The following is a 22302-nucleotide window of genomic DNA, read 5'->3' as shown; positions in this document are numbered from 1 at the left end:
AAACAAATGCAAGTCACAATAGCCACCATTGGTGCCATGTCTTCACTGACTCTATTCTTGGCTCAGGGGGTTTCTTCTCATTCTGATGTGTGGGTCATCCAGGACACCTGTTTCCTTTTCTGTCCTACCATCCTGAGTGGCCAGAGGGACAGCCTGAGACCCTAGGCTTACCAGCCTCTGACAGCATCTCCCAGCCCTGCCTGTTGTGTACCCTCGTCTTAGTCTCCTTTTCTCCTATTCCCTAAACATGCTCAGCTCCGCCCTACCTCTGGGTTCTGTCCCCATCTCCCTTCTGGAGAGAATAACAATGATAACCCTTCTTATCTTTATGTCTCAGCCCAAATTCCAGTTCCTGAGGGGTCCTGCTTGACCATCTCATGTAAAGTAGGCCATGTCCCTGTCACTCTCTCCTTCACAACAGCTACTCGATGTCAGGGTGCTGTCTGAGACTCCTCACAGCCTTGATCTGAGGTGTTTTTATTTGTTCTTCTTCTTATTTATCTCATGTCTACTCCAGTCAAGCCATGAAGGCCACAGTTACTGAGAGTCTATAAGATGGGAAATAAAAAAAAATGTAACTTCAATATTCGTTAAATGTCATGAAAGACTGCTTAAAATCAAGAAGTTTAAGATGCATAGGCCTGGAAGTAAAACAGACATGTGTGCTTTTCCATCTTCCCAGTTTGGAAGAAGACTTGGCCTCCATAAAGCTTTCCCCCTGAGAGCCACTCAATGGTAGTTACTCTCAATTTTAGAATTTTTGTTAACCCAACAGTATGAAATCCCAACGGTAAGCCTTTTGTTGTCCATTGCCCATCCATGGACTTGGAGATTTATTTCTTCTCAGTCTCTTCTATTTCCTGATTGTATAGAACATGCCAATGAATCCTAAAAACTCTATTAGTCTGTGTCCCCAACTGTAACTGAGCTCTTGGATGATAGGAGTATCTAGCAGGGTTACACTGGACTTGTAGACTGAATGCTTTGTGTGACCAGCACATATCTAATACATCTGCCAGGAACAGATTTTGAATGAGGTTGTCTAGTTTAGATAGAACAGGGGCTGGAGACATGCTTTAGCAGTTGAGGGCTTACATTTCTTGCAGAATACTGGAGTTCAGCATCAAAAATCACGTAACTCATGACAAACCCACATGCAAACCTAAAATTAAACCCACATTCATGAAAAATAATAAAAAATAAATTGAATAATAGAAATAAATGAAAGAATATTTGAATTAGAGGTTGACCTGAGGACTCAGTCCTTGGGAATTAACGGCAGGAGGATTCAAAATCTAGCTACAAAGAATTCAATGCCAGCCTGGACAACTTAGTGTGACAGTGTCTCAGAAAAATGTGAAGAAAAGGGAGAAACAAATATAGAAAGCTTACCTAGCACGTGCAAGGGCCCAGGTCCAGTCCTCTGCACCACAAAGAATAAATACACAGTCAATGCATAAATTAGAAAAGAGTGGGAAATAGCATATACTCATGAGCTGAATTATACATAATCAAATGATAAGGTGTGAAATATATGTCTGTTGGATGAAAACGGGGTCAGCAGAGAGTCTCCTAGGGCCAGGAGAGGGACCACTTTAGGTGAGGTGGCAGGACAGGAGTGGAAGCAATTGTAGTGCACACCTTTGAAAAGCAGCCATGCACCACTGCCTTAGAGCTGGAACCACCACAGCTCCATATCTTTGTTGCTTACCATCCTGAGCAATGGGACTAATGGGCTTGTAGCCTTAGTCTTTCTGTCTAGTAAAACTGATAATCTCGACTTTCATTAATCAATTATTTGAGATGAACAAAGCATTTTGGAGCCATCGTGTAACCTCTGACCCAGAGCTCCATGTGGCCAGATGGAGTCTGAGCCCTAGACATTCATTAATTTAAAAAAATCTGCACCAGACGATGGCTATCATAGGTATCACATGCTCACCCTTCTGATTGTTTCATAGAACCAGGAAGTCATTTCTCTCTCCCTCTGTGTGTGTGTGTGTGTGTGTGTGTGTGTGTGTGTCTGTGTCTGTGTCTGTGTCTGTGTGTCTGTGTGTGTGTTGGGAGGATGATTAAACCCAGAGTCTTGCATACTCCAGGCAAGCTCTCTCATAGAACTCTATCTAGCCCTTAGGAAGTAATTTTTGGTCTGTGGAAAAATTTCCCCTCCAGCATCTACTAACCATTCGTTAACTGAGTGAGTACTAAATAAGATGATGTGATGTCTGTTCCTGATTATCTTGGCCAGCTGAAAAACAGAACAACCACTGATATAATAAGAGAGAATCAAGGAATACAGCTTTCTCAGCCTTCAGGACTTGAACTCAGGGTGCTAGCGACAGCCTCCTATGCAACTGTTCCCTTCCATCTCTTCCCAACCCATCATACAGGGGCAGACTGGCCCACAATAGCTGACAGAAGTTTTCACCACTCAACAATCAAATTCCAAGTGTAACATTCATCGCTCTGTGTTCTCATGGCAGGAACAAGGGCCCCTACAGCATGTTATTCAAATGTCCAGAAACTGCTCTCCTAACTTCATATATCTCCAGCCAATCAGAAAAATATCGAAATTAAATCTACAGGATATACACAGATCTCTCTTTTGGTATAGTTTATACTGTGATCTTAGGCTTGCTGAAGGACTAACTTCCATCACAGCCCTGGCAATATCGATTGTTTGGGCTTAAAGGTACATAAGTAGATTGATTTTTGTTTCTGCTTTCAAACTAAAAAGGATCATAGCAGTGTTAGTATATTCCTGTTTCCACTGGTTGGTATGCACTGAATGAATAAATAATGCTACTTGGAAAAATTTAGTCGATGGAAAACAAGGTGCAGGTCTTGAATTGCACTGTTAACTGGCTTGGATGCTTCCTAAGATTCTCTATTTCTGTTCTGACCCATTATTTAGAAGGAAGAAGGGAGAGGAGAAAGAGGAGGAGGAGGAAAGAAGAAGGAAGAGGAGGAGGTGGAGGAGGAGGTAGGAGGAGGAGGAGGAGGAAGAGGGAGAGGGAGAGGGGGAGAGGGAGGGAGAGAAGAAGGAGAAGCAGCAGTAGCAAAATCACTTTAGTAGTTTCGTTTAGGTCTGGGGTAGAGAAATGAACCCAGCAGGGGGAAAGTGTACTCTTGTGGAGGTTAATAACCAACAAGACTGTCACTTCCCTCTCTAAGTAAGGAGGAAGGAAATATATTCACCAGGGGTCTTTGCTAATTTGTTTTTAATTTAAGGACAATTAAGGCAACTCTACACCCCCTTTCCATTTCAGCATGCTTTCTCTCACGGCTAGAAAAGAAATGGAAAACAAAGAAGGCTATGAAATTAACGTTGAGTTTACTTGGAGGGACACCTAACAGTCACCAGGGGTTTGGGGAGCCAGTCAACTAAGTTCTCTATTATACTGCTTCCTCTTTCTGAAAAAAAATATTTTTTTCTATCCCAAAATATTACTCGCTCTGGACACAGTTTTTAACTGATGTGTTTTTTGAACTATTGCAGCATAGACTCCTTTAGGTCGTAAAAAACGTTCTGGATGAGAAAAGTCAGTCTCTCCATCTAAGAAGAAATGGGAGGAGAGGAGGAAGAAAGACCAAAACCTGACCACTTTACTGGCAGGTGTCGTTTGATTTCCAACTTCTTAGAACCCCAACTCAGAATAATAGAAAGGCAGGGAGATTCTGGGCAATGGAGGAAGCCGGCTCCGGTGAGAGGTACACGATTTACCAGTCGGATTTACACCCCGCTACAGAGGGGGCGTGGCCCTTGAAAGGCGGAGCAGCCCCGGTGGGCGGGACGGGGCGGGGGCGGGGCTCCGAGAGACTAAGCTGGTTACAGGAAAGACCGGAGCTCCCCGAACCTCCTCTGTCTCTTTAAATGCCACGGGCTGCGCTCCCGCCCGGGAGCCCCGAGCCGGATCTACAATCCCGTCCCTCCCGCTCCGGCGCTTGTTGCTCGCCTAAACCGAGCGGGAGCTGCCGCCCGGGGAAGCCCAGCTAGCTCCTTCTGCTTTCCTCCTGTCGCCCCACCTTTCCGGAAATTTGCGTGAGGGGTCGTGCAGCAAGGAGCGCGAACAAGCATTGCCACCCCACCGTCTTCAAGTCTTGGGGGTCTACGCAGCCGCGGGGGTCGGCAGGGGAGAAATGCGTCCTTCCCCGAAGCCCAGCTTCGCGGTGGTCTGCACTGCGAGTGGAGGCACTGCGGAGCCCACACCTGAGAACTCGCCCTAGAAGTCTCGGGTGCGGCAGGGTGCCCCTCCCGGTCCCCTAGGGCTTCTAGCTCTCCGGGAGAGAGTCGGCGCAGGTAATCCGAACCCCAGGGCAGGCGCGCGGGGGAGGGGCCGGCGAGCTGCAGTGACTTGCGGCAGGTGAGCCAAGTCGGATGGCTCACCTGCCACCTCCACGCCGAGGGAGCCTCGCGGGTTCCTAAGGGGTGCAGGCATTGAAGGACGTCAATGGGCTAGTTAGGATCTGGAGTGGGAGGGGAAGTTAGGAAAGAGAAGGAAATTGGAATAAAGTTTCTATTTCCTCACCCCCACCCCTGCCCAGGGTTGGCAGGTAGGGCGCGGGCGGAAGCTGTCGGAGCTGCTGATGCAATGGGCTTTGGCTGGGGCCAGGTGATAGCTGGGGGAAGGGGAAAGTGGCCATGTCTCCCGTGATCATGACCCTAGAGGTGGAGAAACGCGAGGAAGCTCGCTTCTAGACTTCCCCCAAAATGGCTCCAGGTGCTCGGCCCCCACCAATTCCATTTCCAGAAACAAATGTGTTTTTCTGGAGTGGCACCTACGAACACCTCCCTTGTCTTCTCTTCCAACAGGTGGCTTTAGCCCCTGCTCGGGGACCAGTGCCAATGACTCTGATGGTGGTTTCGCTTTCTCCTCTTGAAGTCCTGTGAACAAGCGTCCCCAGCGTAATGGGTAACCAGGTGGAGAAACTGACCCACCTAAGTTACAAGGAAGTTCCCACGGCCGACCCGACCGGCGTGGATCGAGACGATGGGCCCCGCATCGGAGTCTCTTATATTTTTTCCAATGACGACGAGGATGTGGAACCTCAGCCACCGCCCCAGGGGCTTGATGGCGGAGCTTTGTCCGACTCGGGGGACCGGCCTTCCTTGCCCCCGCCGCAGCCCTACGACCCGCGGCAGCACGAGGTGGAATGCTCGGTGTTTTATCGTGATGAATGCATCTATCAGAAAAGCTTCGCGCCGGGATCGGCGGCGCTGAGCACCTATACACCGGAGAATTTACTCAACAAGTGCAGTCCGGGTGACCTGGTGGAGTTTGTATCGCAGGCGCAATACCCGCACTGGGCTGTCTACGTGGGCAATTTCCAAGTGGTGCATTTGCACCGGCTGGAGGTGAGCAACAGCTTTCTGACCGATGCGAGCCAGGGCCGGCGCGGCCGCGTGGTCAACGATTTGTATCGCTACAAACCACTGAGCCCTAGCGCTGTAGTGCGCAACGCACTGGCCCACGTGGGCGCCAAGGAGCGCGAGCTCAGTTGGCGCAACTCAGAGAGCTTTGCCGCCTGGTGCCGCTATGGCAAACGCGAGTTCAAGATCGGTGGCGAGCTGCGCATCGGCAAGCAGCCCTACCGTTTGCAGATTCAGCTCTCGGCTCAGCGCAGCCATACTCTCGAGTTCCAGAGCCTGGAGGACTTGATCATGGAGAAGCGGCGCAACGACCAAATCGGACGCGCGGCGGTGCTGCAGGAGCTCGCCACGCACCTACACCCGGCTGAGCCGGATGAGGGCGACAGCGACGCGGCTCGGACTACACCGTCTCCCCTGCGCCCCCCTGCTTTGGGCTCTGAGGAGGAGAATGGAGAGTCGGCGGTGCACTGATACTTGACCCGGGCTCAGAGCTACAAAAGGAAGCTTTTTGCAGCGGCCACACCCCCTTTCTCCCTTCCCCACCCCCTACCCTTGGGCCCCATTTAGTATTCCTGGGACCTTTGGAAAATGCAGAGTTGGTGAAATGAACAACCGGCTTTGGACGGGGGAGGAGGAAGGGGAGCAGGTAGGATTGGCTGGTGGGTGGCTATGGGAAGCATTTTCTTCAGTCCCCCTCAGTCTACCTTCCCTTCTGAAGTGGGGTAAAGTGAACTTGCAGCTTCAACCCTTACAGATATGGGATCAAATTCAACCCTTCATATACAAGCAGGCTTGAAGAAAATCTCAGAGCACATACGCCCTGCATTCCGCCTCTCTGGAGCCCTCCCTACTCTCAACTGGGATGCAGGGTACAAAGGCCAGAGAGGATTGGGGCGGAGCTGCTTCGGGTCTGTTGGGAGAACTGCTTATCTGCTTCCCCCACTGAGCTGTGCTTGGGATCCTAGAGGCTGGAATGATTTTATTTTATGGGATTCCCAGGGCACAGGGCTACTGAAACTACAAGGCCTGGGAGCAGCAGACAGAAACCAAACAGCCCTGTATTAAGTGCAGCAAATACTTTAGCAAACTCAGGCTACAGGCTACAAATGGATTTTACTACCTCCCCCTCCCTATCCCCAAGTACCTCCTCTTGGGAAGCTGGCTCTAAGCGGAGTCTTTGGCTCCCAACTCCTTCCCCGGTTACAAGTAAATCATTGTCAAGGGCCAGCCAGGGAAAGGATTCAATTAAGGTGCCATTCTGCCTCCTGTGTTTTTGGCCTGCTGTTGTGGACTCTTAGAGCTACAGTGTCGTTATCAAGGGAAGCAATAGCCCTTTGTGTCTCTGATCTAATTAAACCTGCTTGGCGTGTTCATCTGCAGGTCACAGATGGGGTTGGCTTGTGCCACCCCATAAAGTATCCTCTAAGGAATCAACCAGTGCTACCCTGTCAAGAATTAAATCTCTGAACGTAACCCTTTAAAAACCAAGCTGGATCTAGGGATTTTTTTTTCTTTTTGTTTTTCTCTCCCTGGTCCCCCTTCCTCACCAGACAGTTGCTGTGGTAGGGTTAGGGTTACTTTGCCATCCATGGTGTATGAAGTTGAATTCAAGGTACAAAGTCTTGTTCTATGTACCCAATTTCTTTATGGCTTGGAGAACATCCTATTCAGAGCCCTTCATTAAGAAGGGTGGCATTAGTCACAGATACCATGTAGTATGTTCAGAACAGATTTGATGGCAGTCCCACACGTAAGTTGGTGACGGTGGCATGTGAACAGACTGAACAGGTAGCAATTGGGTCTGCCACTGAACTTCCATGCACTTTAGTACAAGGCTTTATGACTGCGACAGCCTGTTGCCTGAACGGTGGGCAGATCTCTGACTGCTGCGTGCTTATGGGCGGGTGCGGTCTGTCAACTGTTCTCAAAAGTTGAGCATAGTTAAAGGCCTTCGCTGCCTCCCCAGTCCTTACCACACTGGAACTAGTTCTTAGTCATTGCAACAAAATCTTACTGGAGTGTCCTGAAGCCACGGTCATTGTCAGGCTTCTTGCTTGGGGATCTGTAAATCCCACTTTTTTTTTTTTAAGCCTAAATCTTCATAGTACCTCAGCACGAAACCTTTTCATTAATTATAAAGGCATTAAATGCACTTTCTGCTTTCACAGTGCTTACCAAGCAAGTCCTTGTTCTTTGAATGTTAAGGAAGAGCTACGTACACACTAGCCTTGCTTTGGGACCTGGGAGGAGAACCGTTTTCTAGTTGGGAATATAGATCTGATTTCCGTGTTTAGTGTGCTCACAGGTATGTGATTATATGGTCTTGTCCATAGAACAGTGGAAAAAGATAAACACAGACCATGTTATTTAGGGAAACCTTTGTCTAACAAGTTTGGCTTGGTGGGAAATTGATGCCCACTGTGTAGCCTACAGAAGGGGAGGAGTCAGAATGGCTGTCCCCATCAGCTCTGAAATGGCAACTCTCCCTGCTCTCCCATGCTTGCCTTCTTCCTCAGACCTCAAAGATCATACTGAGTGTAGCAGGTGACTTGCGTCCATGAAGTGCTCCCCAAAGGAAGATTTTTCTAAGATCCACCCCACGTGGAGCATTCTTCCTCTTTGAAAGTTGATCTATCTCAGATGATGGTTTCTGGAATATGCTGCCAGCAATTTTTCTGGTACCAATAATGCCAAATATGTAATACTGTGAGCTAACACACTTAGGAGTAGTAAGTCTAAGGTAGTGGTTCTCAACCTGTGGGTTCTGATCCTTTTGGATATCCCATGTCAGATATTTATATTGCAATTCTTAACAGTAGCAAAATTAATAGTTGTGAAATATCAACAAAATAATTCTAGGTTGAGGGTCACTATAGCATGAGAAACTAACCGTATTAAAGGGTCACAGGATTAGATTGAGAACCACTGCTTTAAAGAAAAGTACATCAATTTAGGGTTCTAAGATATAGTGTCATGTCATCTCTTGGTTTTTAAGACTGCAGTGTTGTGGGGAAACCATTTTTTATTTTAATGTCCTGGCAATGGCTACATCTGGCACTTTAGGGGAAAAAGTATATTAATAATTTTCATCTCTCTTTAGGAATAAGACATAGAACTATTTTGTATTGTGAATTATGGACATTCTTTGAAGGAAAGAAATATTAATTCCAGTGTTTTTCCCAAGCTCTGGAAGGGATAAGCAAGACCCTGTGGAACACGTACAAAAAGAAACCAGACAAATTCTATTTTCTTACCCGAGCAAATATTTTATTGAGACTGCTTATGTATGTCAAAGGAGCCTACAACTTCAGCTACACAGCTTTTTGTATTGAAAGAACTCGTACTTTTGTAGCTTTTATTCCACATTTAATTTAAAGTGACTTTGTAACACTAAAGTGTCTAGCAGAAGACTTTATTCCAGATGTTGAAGAAAATTTTTAGTTTTTATGAAAATGGTTCAGTGGTTCAGCTTCTCAAAGCTGCGGTGCTCCTGGCCCTCCTGGCACCACGGGACAAAGACAACCACATGACAACATATTTTTTTGGAAGCAAAACTTTAATTTTATATGACATATACTATGGAAAGCTAAGGAAATTTAAGGACCAGTAGTTACCTTTTTCTTTCTTTCTTTCTTAAAATGGGATCCACTGTGTTGAAGACTCTTGATATCATGTACTTGTCTGGCTATTTTTTAAAACAATTGAAGTAGAATTGATCATAGTCATCCAATGAATTTGTTTGAAAAAATTAGATTTTATTTGTGAACTGTTTAAAAATCAGGATCCTGATAAATTTGACTATTTTATTCATCACTTCATTGTATGTTTTGTTCTTGGTTATAAATCAGGAAACGTACTCCACATGCATTTTATTTCCCAGCAAGCTGTAGAATCTTTAATTTGATTGGAGGTTGTATGTTAAATCAGTTTTCTTTCACCACTTCTTGAGAAGGCGGTTCCAGTTTGAAATTGTATCATTTCCTTCAAAATGAAGGGCCGTACTTAGTTAAATAAAAGATTGATCACATCTCTTAAGCCATTTCCTCTCCACTCTGTCTTAGTAGAATAAAAGCTGTCAAGTCCTTTTGAAAAATGTTATGAGGGTTCCCAATAAACCATCTATTATTAGAGTGCATTGCATTCATTTCTCCACATAGGCACCCTTTCTTTTGACATTTTTTTATATTAATTCAAGCTGTTCAACTTACTGTAATGTTAGTGTGTGTCATCCCTACATTGTTCAGTGAATAGTTTGTTGGATCGCTTGATTGGCCCAAACTCTTAATGTTTGTCATGTGGGAATTAATCGCTCATTGCTTTATGCTGTCTGTGTTCATGAAAACTATGACCACACATTTTCAATACACGATTTTTCCTTTTTCTTTTTTAGAAGTTTATTAATTTATTCACTATGTATTCTGACCACAGCCCCGCTCTCTTCGTAATCCCCCTTTACACAGCCCCTCCTCCCTGCTACTCCCTTTCAACTCTGAGAAGGGAGAAGTCCTGCCACTCCTTATGGTACCAACCCACCCTACCACCTCAAGTTAATTGTAGGACGAGGCACATCCTTCCCAGTGAGGCCAGATACGGCAGCTCAGTCAGGGGAACAGGATCCACAGATAGGCCACAGAGTCAGGATAAGCCCCCTGCTCTAGTTGTTTGGGAGCCCACACGAAGAAAGCTGTACATCTACATATTGGGGGGCAGGATAGATCCAGCCCTCATGTGCACTATGGCTGCTAGTTCTGTCTCTGGGAACACACATAGGCCCAGGTTACTTGATTCTGTTAGTCTTCCTGTGGAGTCCCTATCCTCTCTGGGTTCTTCAATCTTTCCCCAACTCTTACACAAGACTTTCTAAGCTCCTGGTCTAATGTTTAGCTGTGGGTCTCTGCATCTGTTTTGGTCAGCTGCTGGATGGAGCCTCTCAGAGGAAATGACAGTTATCCTAGGTTCCTGCCTGTGAAGCCAGGCTGACAGATACAAACAGAGCCTGATGCCCCAAGGTAGTTCAAGGAGGCAGGCAGGCCTGCAATGTGTCCCTATTAATCCTCCAAGGACATCTCAGAGCATTCTTCCCCCAAGTATCAGGGGTTGCTGCTGCTGCCTTCATTTATGTCCATCTCACAGAGGGCACCTGTATATCCAGGCCAGTAGTGACAATACAAAGGTTTTCAAAATCAATGTGGATGTGGCAGAAGATACACTTACTATGGAGTCTACAATGGGAAGGTCTGTATTCAGCAACTTGTGTTGGGCCTTACCTAGTTTCAGAGCCTCAGGTAAAGCAACCATGCTTATGATGTGACACTGTTGGCATGACAAAGAATACATGCAGTTGACAGAACAGATGTGTCATCTAAGAGGGCACCTGAGAGGCTCCGCAGGACAGCCTCTGAAATTACCTTCACAATATCAAAAGGTTCAAATTCCTAGTCTTTGTCAACAGACTGAAATTTTTATGTAACAAAGTGGAACTAAGTTAAAAGGAGCCCAGGTGGCAAGATCCTGTTTCTCTCTGCTGTGGAAGTCTTTAGTCTCACAGTTCTCATCACACAAAGTTTGGGGAGGGGGAGGCTAATGCAGAATTGGCACTAATTCTTTGGTGGTTTTGATGGAGGCTTCCATTCCTACTTTTTTCTCAGTGGACTTTGTGTGCCTAATGTAGGAAAATGACATGTTCAGAAGTGTTTAAAAGGACCTTTAAAATGAACAGGCTCAGAATAGAGGCAAAAAGGCTTCTATTTCCTTTTACTGAATTTACTAGGGGAACTGCTCATTAAATAAATATAGCAATTTGTCTGCAGAAGAAATGCATTTGCAATCCCAATGAGGTATAGTCCCGAGCATTGTGAAGGGATAGAGGGTGTTGAGCCCAGCCTGGTGTCAATCTGGGAAGAACAAAACAGCAATCAGATATTCTTCAAAGAATGACACTTATTTAGGGTTAACAGAGCATTACAGTAGGAACAATCAAGTCATGCTAAACTGAGTGTACTCCGATAGGTTCAAACCAGAGGAGCCATCCTAAATTCACGGGTTTTGAGAAACAATAACCCTTAGCCTCAATAGTTAACAAGAGTGGTTGAACAGACAGTTGTCACACAGCTGCCCTCATAGTCCTGTTGGTAAAAGATTGCATGGCTTCTGCATAAGCTTGTGGTTTTAGCAGAGTCGTTTGCTGTAGTGACTATCAGTCAATCTAATAATTAGGCATGGCTTCCTGGCTTTTATTAGGGCTGATAGAAGTGACTCCATTTTGATTCTGATATAATTTTCAGTACTTTTCTCAGTAGGAGCCACATCAAGAAGAAGATATATCCATATCCATATCCATATCTAGATAGAGATAGATAGATAGATAGATAGATAGATAGATAGATAGATAGATAGATAGATAGGTTTAAAAGATGTGGAATGGCCCGGTCCCTAAACTTGTTTGTAAGGAGAAGTCATGTATATATGGAACAGGTTATAATAAAGGAGTCTCTGTACAGGGCTAATGGTGATAGGCATAGGAAGAAAGCAAAAATATACATGTTTAATTGACATGTTTGTAACTGACAGAGAAGAAGACTGTAGTCCTGTCATACAATTAGATCGAAACATAAATAGAAAAGGTAGAGATCATGAAGTCACCAACAGAAGTGCTATTTACTAAGTCCTTAGCTAGGAGGCTCCTCAATGCCCATAGTGTACCTAACACGTACAACAATGAACTACACTTACAGTCACTTCCATTTAAATAAGCAAGGTGAGCAACAACAACAACAAAAGCACAGAAGAACTTCATTACAGTTGTGATGGAGTCATGGAAAGGTGTGTAGTGTGTAAAAGAGACTCTCCGCCAATGAGTCAGAGAATGCTACATGTCTGCCTTGGAAGAGGCAGAAGGGAGGGAGACAGAGCAGGTGCCTTGGAACTAGTGCAGACACATTCACCAAGGCAGGAAGACCGGAGCGCAAATGAATGAATCCTTAATGTTCTCAAAATGCCTTTGTTCCACATGCTCGCACTCATGACCCTCTCCAACTCATTCATGAATGCCTCTCTTTCTCAGCCTGGAACAAAGGCAGAGACCCCCAGGAGGAGCTGAGTGGCCAGATGCACAGAGGCAGGCTTTGCCAAACTAAACCCTCTGTCATCTCACAGTGAAGTTAGAACGGGATGAACACAGTAATGGCTTTTAGGAGGTATGGGGGTGTGACAGTCAATGACTGTCAGTGCTGGAGATTGCCCTGTTACCATTATGCAGGCCTTGGATTAGCAGAAAGGAGAATGTGGATTCAGACCTTGGCCCAGTGTGGGAGTAGACAAATGGGTGAACTCTGTGAGATGAGTCCTAAAGAGCAGGAATTACAGCCTTGGAATGCGGATTGGGGAGGAGGGAGTTGTGTTCATCTGGTAAACCACTGCTGAGCTTCTCGTGATATAACCACCTCAAGAGTGGTCATAAATGGCTCTAAAGATGCACTCTATAGGCTACTTCCTTTAGGAAATATAATACTCAATCAAGTCCTAGTGTGGTTATCTCACTACCCAGTGCATTCTTTTTGTTTTTGTAACTTAGGATGCTACACTGAAGGGAAGGGATCTACCTGGGCACCGGTTATGGTTGGGACTTCATAGTCAAAGGACCTGGATGTCTCCTGCATTTCTCTGCTGTAGTCTGGGCTTATTAACCTGTGAACCTGGGAAGAGTTATATACTTCCTGGAAATTTCGCCTTCTGTAAAATGCACTATTTCAGTTGTACCTATAAAACCATCCTCTGTGTACATGACATTGTAGCAGTGTAGCATTTAATACTTAACACTAACACAAATCACCATAAACATTGATATATAATAATACATTTGGACTATATCTACCTTAGTGTCCATTGCAAGGACAAAGTGAAACACGTCTGTAGAGGCCCCTGTCAATAACAACTAGGATTAGGATGGGAAATTCAGGGTCTCACAGTGCATTTGGTAGAATGCTTGCTGGCGAAAACATGACAGCAGAGTTTGGACTACCTGAATCCACGTCAAAACTAGTTGGAGCAGCACCTGTCTTCTATCTGTAACCCCCAATGTGTTATACGTAGACCTCTGACGCTTGGTAGCCAGTCAGTCTAGCCAAGTTGGCAAGCTTGAGGGAGACAAACAGATACAGAGAGAGGCAGAAAAAGAGAGCCTTAAAAACTAGTGTGGACAGTAATGGAGGAAGATATCTGTATCAACCTTTGGCTTCCACATATGTACACCATTAGGCACAGGTATGCACACACACATACACACACACACACACACACACACACACCGCACACAGACATACAAACATACACATACACAAACATACACACAAACATACACACAATATAAAGCATACACACACACAAACATACACACAATATAAAGCATACACACACAGAAACATACACACACATATACAAACACACACACATGCACACATACCCACACACACAGCGAAAGGAAACTGTGGGATACTATATGTGTTCTACAGTCTCCCTCCTGTTACTCTCTGGGAAAGGGAATCATCCCTTTAGGCTTGGAGACATTCTTTTCAGAGAGAATTGTTTAAAAAATTAATTGTGCAATAATAGTAATAGTAAAATATCATTGTATTATAATACAATTGACTGAGTTTTATAGAATAGTCACGAGCCTATTTTCTTGTGTTTGTTTCCACACTGGACAGATTTATCATTATATTTAATATGAGAAGCCAAGTCTGAGAGTCAATGGAAAAAAAAAAGAAAGAAAGAAAGAAAAAAGAAAGTAAGTTCGTATAAGTATTTTTGTATTTTTTTTTTTGGAAAATGCATTTAAAAGCATGTATGTTTCTGTTTGCTTTCAAATATTGCTATATTTAACTTGGATATCCCTTTTCCGTTGTTTCCATATCAGAGTGCATTCCCCTTTGCTGCCCAGCTCTGTCTCCAGGCAGAGCATCATAGACTACAGAAGGATGTTGCTGTATTTCATTGGATATATATAATCTATATGAAGGGAGTACTTTCCTTGTCATACTTCAGACAGAGTTATGTTTGTCCATAAATCCGTAAAGCATTAAACGGGGGTCGTTCTTTGTACTGACATATATTCTCAGAAATTGAATTTATGTTTAGATTTGCAGAGAGGTCTCGTGTAGCACAGGACCTGGCTTTGAGCATCATTGTGGTACCTTGTCTTGATCCATGAGCTCACTCTGATGCACCATTATTTCTTCAGCCCAGAGTTTACATGAGGGTTCACTCAGTGTGATACTGTCTACAAACATTGACAGCTGTACCCACCATTACAGCTTTTACTGTAGCCTCTCTTCCTTCACCTCTTCCTCCTTCCCTGGGCAGCGGCTGAGCTGTTTTCACCTGTTCTTATCCAGTCTTAAGAGAAACTTCCCTGTATGCCACTACTTTCCTCCACGGGCCCAGTGACATTGCTGGCAAGAGTGGTTTGCATTCATTCTTTAGGAATTCATGAGGCCTGCCAGGCCAGGGATAGCAGGAGGCTAGAAAGAGGATGGTCCGGGTGCTGCCCACTCACATTCCATGAAAGAAGCCAGACAGGCCATACCACGTGATAAAGTGATGACAGGCCAGGCAGGCCCCAGGCATAGGAGCAGTACCACCTTGTTGGGGGGGAGGATTCCAGGAGAATCTTTTTAGGGAGGGTTTAAGGAGTGGAGATCTTATCAGTTTACAACTGTTCTGCGCTGTTGTCTTCAACCCAGGGTTATAATTTTGTATGAGGAAGGAAGCCCATGTACAACAAGCTCTGGCATTTCCTTAGTAACTCCTCCCTTTCTTCCTGATAGGAAGATGCTGATATGGATATTAGCCACATAGTTTATATATTTTTATGTATAATCCACATTATAGATACACACACATTCTCTCTCTCTCTCTCTCTCTCTCTCTCTCTCTCTCTCTCTCTCTCACACACACACACACACACACACACACACACACACATACACTTACACATTGTGACACACTGCACTGGTCTTCCTTTTACCACACTAAAAGCAATCTCTTTTCTGAGGACGTTAACTCAGCTTGCCTTGAAGATAGCACTGCTGGTCCGGTACAGTGAGGATTCAAGGCCTTCTCTGTCTTGAAGGAGCTGAGGTATTACAGGAGGTGTAGCTTGTGCTGTCACCCGAGTTCCCCCCTTTGTTGGTCCAGCCCGGTACATGAGTCATCATGTGCAAAATGAAAGTAACAGATCAGCTACTATGCAAGGATTATAATCAGTGTTTGCATTCCAGTCCCCAGAGGGAATCCTGACATGGCTTATGTGCTCAGAGATGGGTGATTTTCTCTCTCTCTCTTCTCTCTCTCTCTCTCTCTCTCTCTCTCTCTCTCTCTCTCTCTCTCTCTCACACACACACACACACACACACACACACACCATTTACTCACATGTGCATAGCAATAGCTTCCTTCAAAGTGAACTTACATCTAAGGTGTAAGGCCGTAAGTACTGATAGCCTCAACGATGCGTGACTCTTTTCTTAGCGCCCTGGCCTTTTCCTGCTTGCTTTGCCTATGAACTTTTCTTTTACTAAGATAATTGTGTTACCACTTTTTAATGCTATTTTCAAAAATAGCATGTGCCTAGCGTAAAATAAAGTCAAGTATCAATGTGTGTGAAGTAAACAAGACAGCCCTTCTGCCAGCCACTCCCTCCCCTCACCTGCTGTGTTTCTTGAGTGTTTCTTGTAGATTTTTCTTTTTTTTTCTTCTCTCCGTGTTTACATCTCATACACACCTTTCAGTTTGGGCTTTTGTTTTTTACTAAGATTTTATGATGCTATTGATATTTCTTAATTTTTTTTCTCATCAGTAAGTTAGGACTTTTATATTAAAATGCAAACTATCATGACTATGCTTCCATAGCTATGGAACACAGTCAAGACTTTCTAATTTGTCAGCTGTCTTGTTGATCATGTGAAGTGTCTCCAGTGGTTCATAATAATGAGTGATTTTACATGCCTTTTGCCACAACAATTTCTGGTATGTGTGTATGTGCAAGATATAATCATTGACATGAAATTTCTGGGTAAAGGTTATACACAACTTAACCTTGATAAGGACAGCCATATTACCCTCTAACAAAAGCCTCAGGTTTATTGGGAATACTGATAATATTCTCAAGTGTCTGAAAACACTTGCTCACTGACAGACTTTTAAAAATGCCTCATTGAAGCTTACATTTCTGTTTCACATTTACCACCTGGTCACATATGTTTTGGCAAGAATTTAAATTAGTGGTTTGCCAGTATTCCTCTATTGCTGACACTTGAATGTTTACCAAAGCATTTGTTTATTGGATCAGTGCAGTAAATTCTAGAATTCCATCTGTGGAGTTGAATGCAGAGAGGCATTGATGTTACATATTCAAAATTATTCTTCTTTTAAAATGTGTGCGTCAAAGTGTGCCTCCCACCACCTCACATCAATCAGTAGCTTCCAATAGTATGAAGCATGAAGTCTCAGCTCCCTACAGTGGTCTGTTGACCTGCACAAGCTGGTCTTTCTTCACGTGGGCTTCTTATTGCAAGGGTAAAGTCAAGTCCATCTAGGGCACTCTTTATTTTCCTAAACACCAAGGCCATTTTCTTCATCTTAGAATAGCATCATTCGACCTTCCTGACTATTGACCCGCATATGAAATAAAACTGTACGTGACAGCTCCTTCCCACAGCCCTGTGTGTCCACATGTAAAGAAACTACGTTCTCACTAAGCAATGCTGTCTTGTCTGGTGTACGCTAATGTCACCTCGTCTGATTTGCTTTCTTCTGATCCATTTATTGGAGAGGAAATAAACTTGTTAGCATTCACTAAATGGATCTGACAACTTATTAATACAACACCCAGTGTTTGCAAAACAGAGCCTGAAGCTTGCCCAGGTTTCTTCCCTCTGGATGGCAGAGGCCTTGGCTCTCCTTCAAGCCTTTCATGTCTTGGTATAAATATAATCCTACTTTGTTGTGCTCGCCTGCTTCATTATTCCAGCACAGAACTTTATTTATTTCCTTTATACCATGTCTTAACAATTATAATTACCTATTTATATGACTTCTCTCTCTCTCTCTCTCTCTCTCTCTCTCTCTCTCTCTCTCTCTCTCTCTCTCTCTGTTTGCCTCTCCCCACTGGATGAGGGGCAACAATCCTGTTTGCGGTTTATGGCTCAGTATATCCAGCATGCAAGATAGTGCTTGGAAAATACTAAGCGCTCAATAAATACTTACAAATGAACAACCGTGCTTGTATTTTACACACTGAGAATGTTTCCCTCTGTGTCACATCCCAGCAAGTTCTCCATACCTAGGCGCTGCTTTAGATCATAGAAAATGTCTCAGTGAAATTTTAAATCAGGAGCTCCCCAGCTCTCTCCCTCTAAATAAGAAATCAAAAGGTAGCAATGCTTACTCTGTCTCCAGACCCAGAATGTGTGGTCATTAAGAGGAGGGACGGCAAGGAAGAGAGCTCTTCCAGCTTTACCTACCTCTTCATTCCGGAAGAACAAGCACGGAATGAAAAATTTAAAAAAGAGATGTACAAGTTGATTCTTTAAGAAAATCCTAGTCAGTATCCGGGCAGAGCTGTGCTTTCCACCTGACGGTTTTGCAAACATCTAAACCTCACTGTAATCCCGTTGGAAAGGGGAGAGCATTTGGGATTATGACCACAATGCTGAGAATGTTGACTCTCCTAGTGCCAGGTCCTCTTACCTCATGCCATTTCCCCCATAATGGCCCAGAAAGGAGCTGTAACCCCCACTGTAAGGGCAATGTTGAAGATTAGATAGGTAAGGTTACATGGTCAGGCAGGGGTGAGACTTATATGGCCAGACCAGTTTTTCTACTTTCCAACCACATGGTAACATGATGATAGTCATGTCCTAAATAAACTAAGAATGTGGAGATGAGATTATCCTGCACAAAGCCCTGTCAAGAGCCCTTGTAAGAAGGAGATGGGAGGATGAGGCTGCTGGCACTTAGCATTGTGCATTAGAGCTCCACTCTTTCAATTCTGAAGGATATTTGATCGTGTGTGTATAGAATGCTTTGTATATCTACTATTTGACTGTGGCTGTTTCCTCTCACCACTTCTACTTCTCCTCCACCTCCTCCCCTTCCCCTCTCCTTTCTCCTCCTTCTTCCTTTTCCTCCTCCTCCTTCTTCTTCACCCCCTCTTCCTCCTCTTCCTCCCCCTTCTAATATCTTTTTGGCTTTCAATAATTAGGGAGCAACCAACGATATAATGAGATTAGAGGTTTGTCCACCTACTAGTTTTGAAGACCAAGGAAGGAGCTATGAACCAAGGCAAGAAAGCAACTTCTAGGAATATGAAAACCACGCATACAGAGTTACCCATGGAGCCTACAGAAAGCCAAGTAGCATTTCTAACAATTTGAATTTAATCTACTGTTACATGTGTCTGATCCTGAGTACTAGAAAATATAAAACATTTATGATGTTGAAACCTACCAATTTGGGCTGATTTGCTGTAGCTGTCCATCCACTGTGCTTGCTCTTAAAGCTAGTGGACTAAATAAGATACTGTCCATTTCTGTGGTTTTCACATCTGCAATTCAACCAGTCACAAGTTGTAATTATTTGGAAAAGTACTTGTCTCTATGCTGCAAAGATTTCTTCTTTGTCGTTATCTCCATATACTACAGCATGAGAATTTGCATAGTGTTTCCACTGCTATGCAATATAATGCTATATTAGCTAGTATAAGTATCTCAGATGTGTGTGTTTGCATGTGTGTGCATGTGTGTTTTGAGGGATGTTATATACAATTTGCTACAAAATTTATAGAAGCGATGGGAGGATCTTAAAACATGGGTATCTGTGGAACCAGTTTTCCATGGGTAGAAAAGGATGACTGTGTTTGTTCAGTCAGACACCTGCTGAGCATGTCTTATGCCCACAAAGGCTTAGAAGCATAAGAGCCTATGATATATTTGCGAATAGCTGTTGTTCCCTAAAATATTAAAACTACTTTACCAATGAGAAAACTTAGGCTCAGAGCAAGAATTGATAACACACCCTGGTGGCACATGTGTGGGGAGTCACTACACACAGGTGCCAATGCAGCAAGGCCCCAGATTGCCACTGTGCAGCTGGGAAGCCACCAGGTCCAGAAGGCACAAGGGAAATAGTACATTTTCCTGATTTTCTAGGGTCCCATAAATTCAAACGAGCAAAATCCAAGCTTTCTGCTTTCAAGAGTTTATTTTATACCTTGTTTTCTAACATGGGTAAAATGTGTTGTGTAAAATTCACCACTTCATCTAGTTCAAATGTCTAATTTAGTGAAAATTACACAGTTCACTATGCTGCATGGCCATCACTGTTTAGTTTTGGATCTCTTCTGTCAGTACAAATGGAAAATCCATAGACATTTTGCAGACACTCTCTAGCCGTCTTCTTTCTGGTTCTGGAAACTAACAATCTATTCTCCATCTTTATATGGATGCCTAGATATGCCTAGCCTGGATTTTTCATGGAATCATACCATATACATCCCTTCATTTCTAAAGGCTTCTACTTAGCATGTCTCAAGAGTTCAGCAGGAGTACACTATGTGTTTGCTCTTCCTGCCTCTCTGAGGTTGGTCCGCATTGCTATAGTTTATAACACATGTTGTTCACTCATTCATCCATGGATGGAAATTTGGACTATTTCCATCTCTTGGCTCCTGGGGGAAACGATGATATCTAACTATTGATTACAATATAGGTGTCTGTCTGAATGCATGATTTGTACTCTTTTCTTTGGGGAATATCAGTAAAAATAAAATCAGTGGGCCATATGGCCATTCTATGATTAAGTTTTTGAAAGTTGGCCAAATACTTTCCACAGTACTTATATTATGTTTTCTTTAATCAGTTTTTAGTTAATTACTTCTAATATACAATGCTTCCTATTTTCTTAACCCGAAGCTACTCATTATAATATCATCTTCACATTTCTTGGCAACTTTGGGTGGCTAGGAAAAGTAAGGTCAGGGAAAGAACAATTTCATCATATTTTTAATTTGGAGGCAACGGCATTATGGTGACATCATTGATAATAAATGTTCACCTTTGTATAGAATGCCAATGTACCAGGCTCTACCAAAAGCAGTTTTTGTTTGTAAATTCATTTAATCCAAAATAGACTGCTAGGAAGTATGTGAAGGTATTTATTATTAATTTCTCCTTGCTACAATTACTGTAATAGATATTAGTTACTTTTTCATTGTGACCAAATACCTGATGTGAACAAAAAAAAAAAGGAAAAAGAGAAGAAAGGAAGGAAGGGAGGGAGGAAGGGAGGAAAGAAGGAAGGAAGGAGAGAAGGAAGGATTTCTTTTGGCTCAAAGGTTGGCTCACAATTTAAGAGATACAGTCCATCATGGTGAGGGGGGTATCTGAACAGATGCATGTTGTGGCTAGTCAGATTCTGCCATTGCCATCAAGAAGCAGATGAAAGTTTATACATGGTTCCCTGATCTTCATCCCCATAGTACTCAGCCCAAGACTCTGGTACATGAAATGGTGCAGTCCATGTTCAGAGAAGGTCCTCAGTTAATTCTCTCTGGAAATGCCTCTCAACCTTACCCCACCCTGGACACACACAAAACACCACGCATCTCACTATTTCTCAATCTAGTCAACTTGAAAATAGAATTTAATGACCACATGAAAGAAACATATACAGGTCCTATAACTGGATAAACTCTACTGACCTATATTCTTTCTCCATTTTCTAGGAGAAACTGTCCTCTAGGACAGTTGTTCTCAACACTTCGCTCACAATCAAGCAAAATTCATGTTACCTGGAAAGTTTCTGGTTATTTCTTGGGCCCAGCTCAAATCCACTAAGTCTCAGAATCTCAGAGTGTCACTCAGCTATCTGATTTAATAAGACTCCAGAGGGTCTCAGAGCGCTCAAGTTGGAGAATTCTTATTCAAAGAGATTTCCTTGTGGAATTAAGTTAAAACAGTCAGATTAAAATATAGGATACCCAATAAAATATGAATTTCAAGTTACAAGTGTATCTTAGACTTTTTGTCACATATATGTATGTCTCAGCAATATGGTAAATATAGATTTAATTTGTCAATTATGCAAACTTTAGTATGGAGAGTTTTGTCACAAGCATTCAGCAATGGTTTAAGATGTTCTGCCTTTTAAAGGATATTTGCAAGTGGCTGAGTTAACTGTCTGCAGATGTATCACAGTTCTCAGTTACATAGGCCACTGTGAAGTCCATATTGTGGTGGTATTATGCAGAGATAAGAGAAAAGAGGATAAAGATGTGATGGGTAAGAACAGTCAAGGAGAAGAGTCCAAAAAAGTGGCAAATTGGTGAAAATGACCATTAAACACTCGTTCTGTTTTATTCAGATACTCTGATCATAATCTAGGGTGAGGATATGCCCTGAGAAGCTTTAGCTGAGAGAAGAGAGGTATCTCAGTGCAGAGAGCACCTACAGGTAAGGAGAAAGTGAAGTACTTCATGAAGACTTCTTGAAAGGGCTGTGGGAATGAATCCAGAACACAGTAGGGCTACATGGAACACAGAGGTCAAGTCCTGTATATAAGGTGTTCTGACTTTCCCTAGTTCCCTATGTCCCTAAATCTGAGGTTGGAAATCAAGAGGCAGAGATCTTCCCCAAACCTTGGGACAAGTTAGCATGGACAAAGAGTTAAATGACACTGTAAAATTCCATTTCAGTCTTAGAAACCTTTAAATTGTGAACTCAGTTGTCTAAAGGAAATAACTGAGGTAAGTTTTCCTCATACCTGAGGGCTACAACTGCCGTGTCTTCAGCTATCCTGCAAGTATATTTGCTTCAAGGATGGTCAGGGCAATATACCTAATTTTACAGTAGTAAAACTAGACTTGATTTGGCAGG

General features: G+C 43.4%; 1 protein-coding gene across 2 annotated transcripts; it reads left to right on the top strand.

The window, feature by feature from the left end:
• Positions 1 to 3808: 3808 nt before the first annotated feature.
• On the top strand, positions 3809 to 21431 carry Lratd2 (LRAT domain containing 2). Of its 2 annotated transcripts, XR_015623729.1 has the most exons (4): positions 3815 to 4300; positions 4814 to 6017; positions 14077 to 14156; positions 21153 to 21431. XR_015623729.1 is itself a non-coding variant. In NM_001398722.1 (2 exons), exon 2 carries the CDS (start codon positions 4910 to 4912, stop codon positions 5840 to 5842), a length of 933 nt encoding a protein of 310 aa, NP_001385651.1. In that variant the 5' UTR covers positions 3809 to 4300; positions 4814 to 4909; the 3' UTR covers positions 5843 to 9501. The 2 variants fall into 2 exon arrangements, 1 of the variants encoding a protein (NP_001385651.1); NM_001398722.1 differs by lacking the exons at positions 14077 to 14156; positions 21153 to 21431 and having other exon boundaries at positions 3809 to 4300; positions 4814 to 9501.
• The last annotated feature ends 871 nt before the right edge of the window (positions 21432 to 22302 follow it).

Source organism: Rattus norvegicus, chromosome 7, assembly GCF_021556685.1.
Source record: "Rattus norvegicus strain SHRSP/BbbUtx chromosome 7, alternate assembly SHRSP_T2T, whole genome shotgun sequence".
Lineage (NCBI taxonomy): Eukaryota > Metazoa > Chordata > Mammalia > Rodentia > Muridae > Rattus > Rattus norvegicus.
This window is presented reverse-complemented; position numbering and strand designations above follow the sequence as displayed.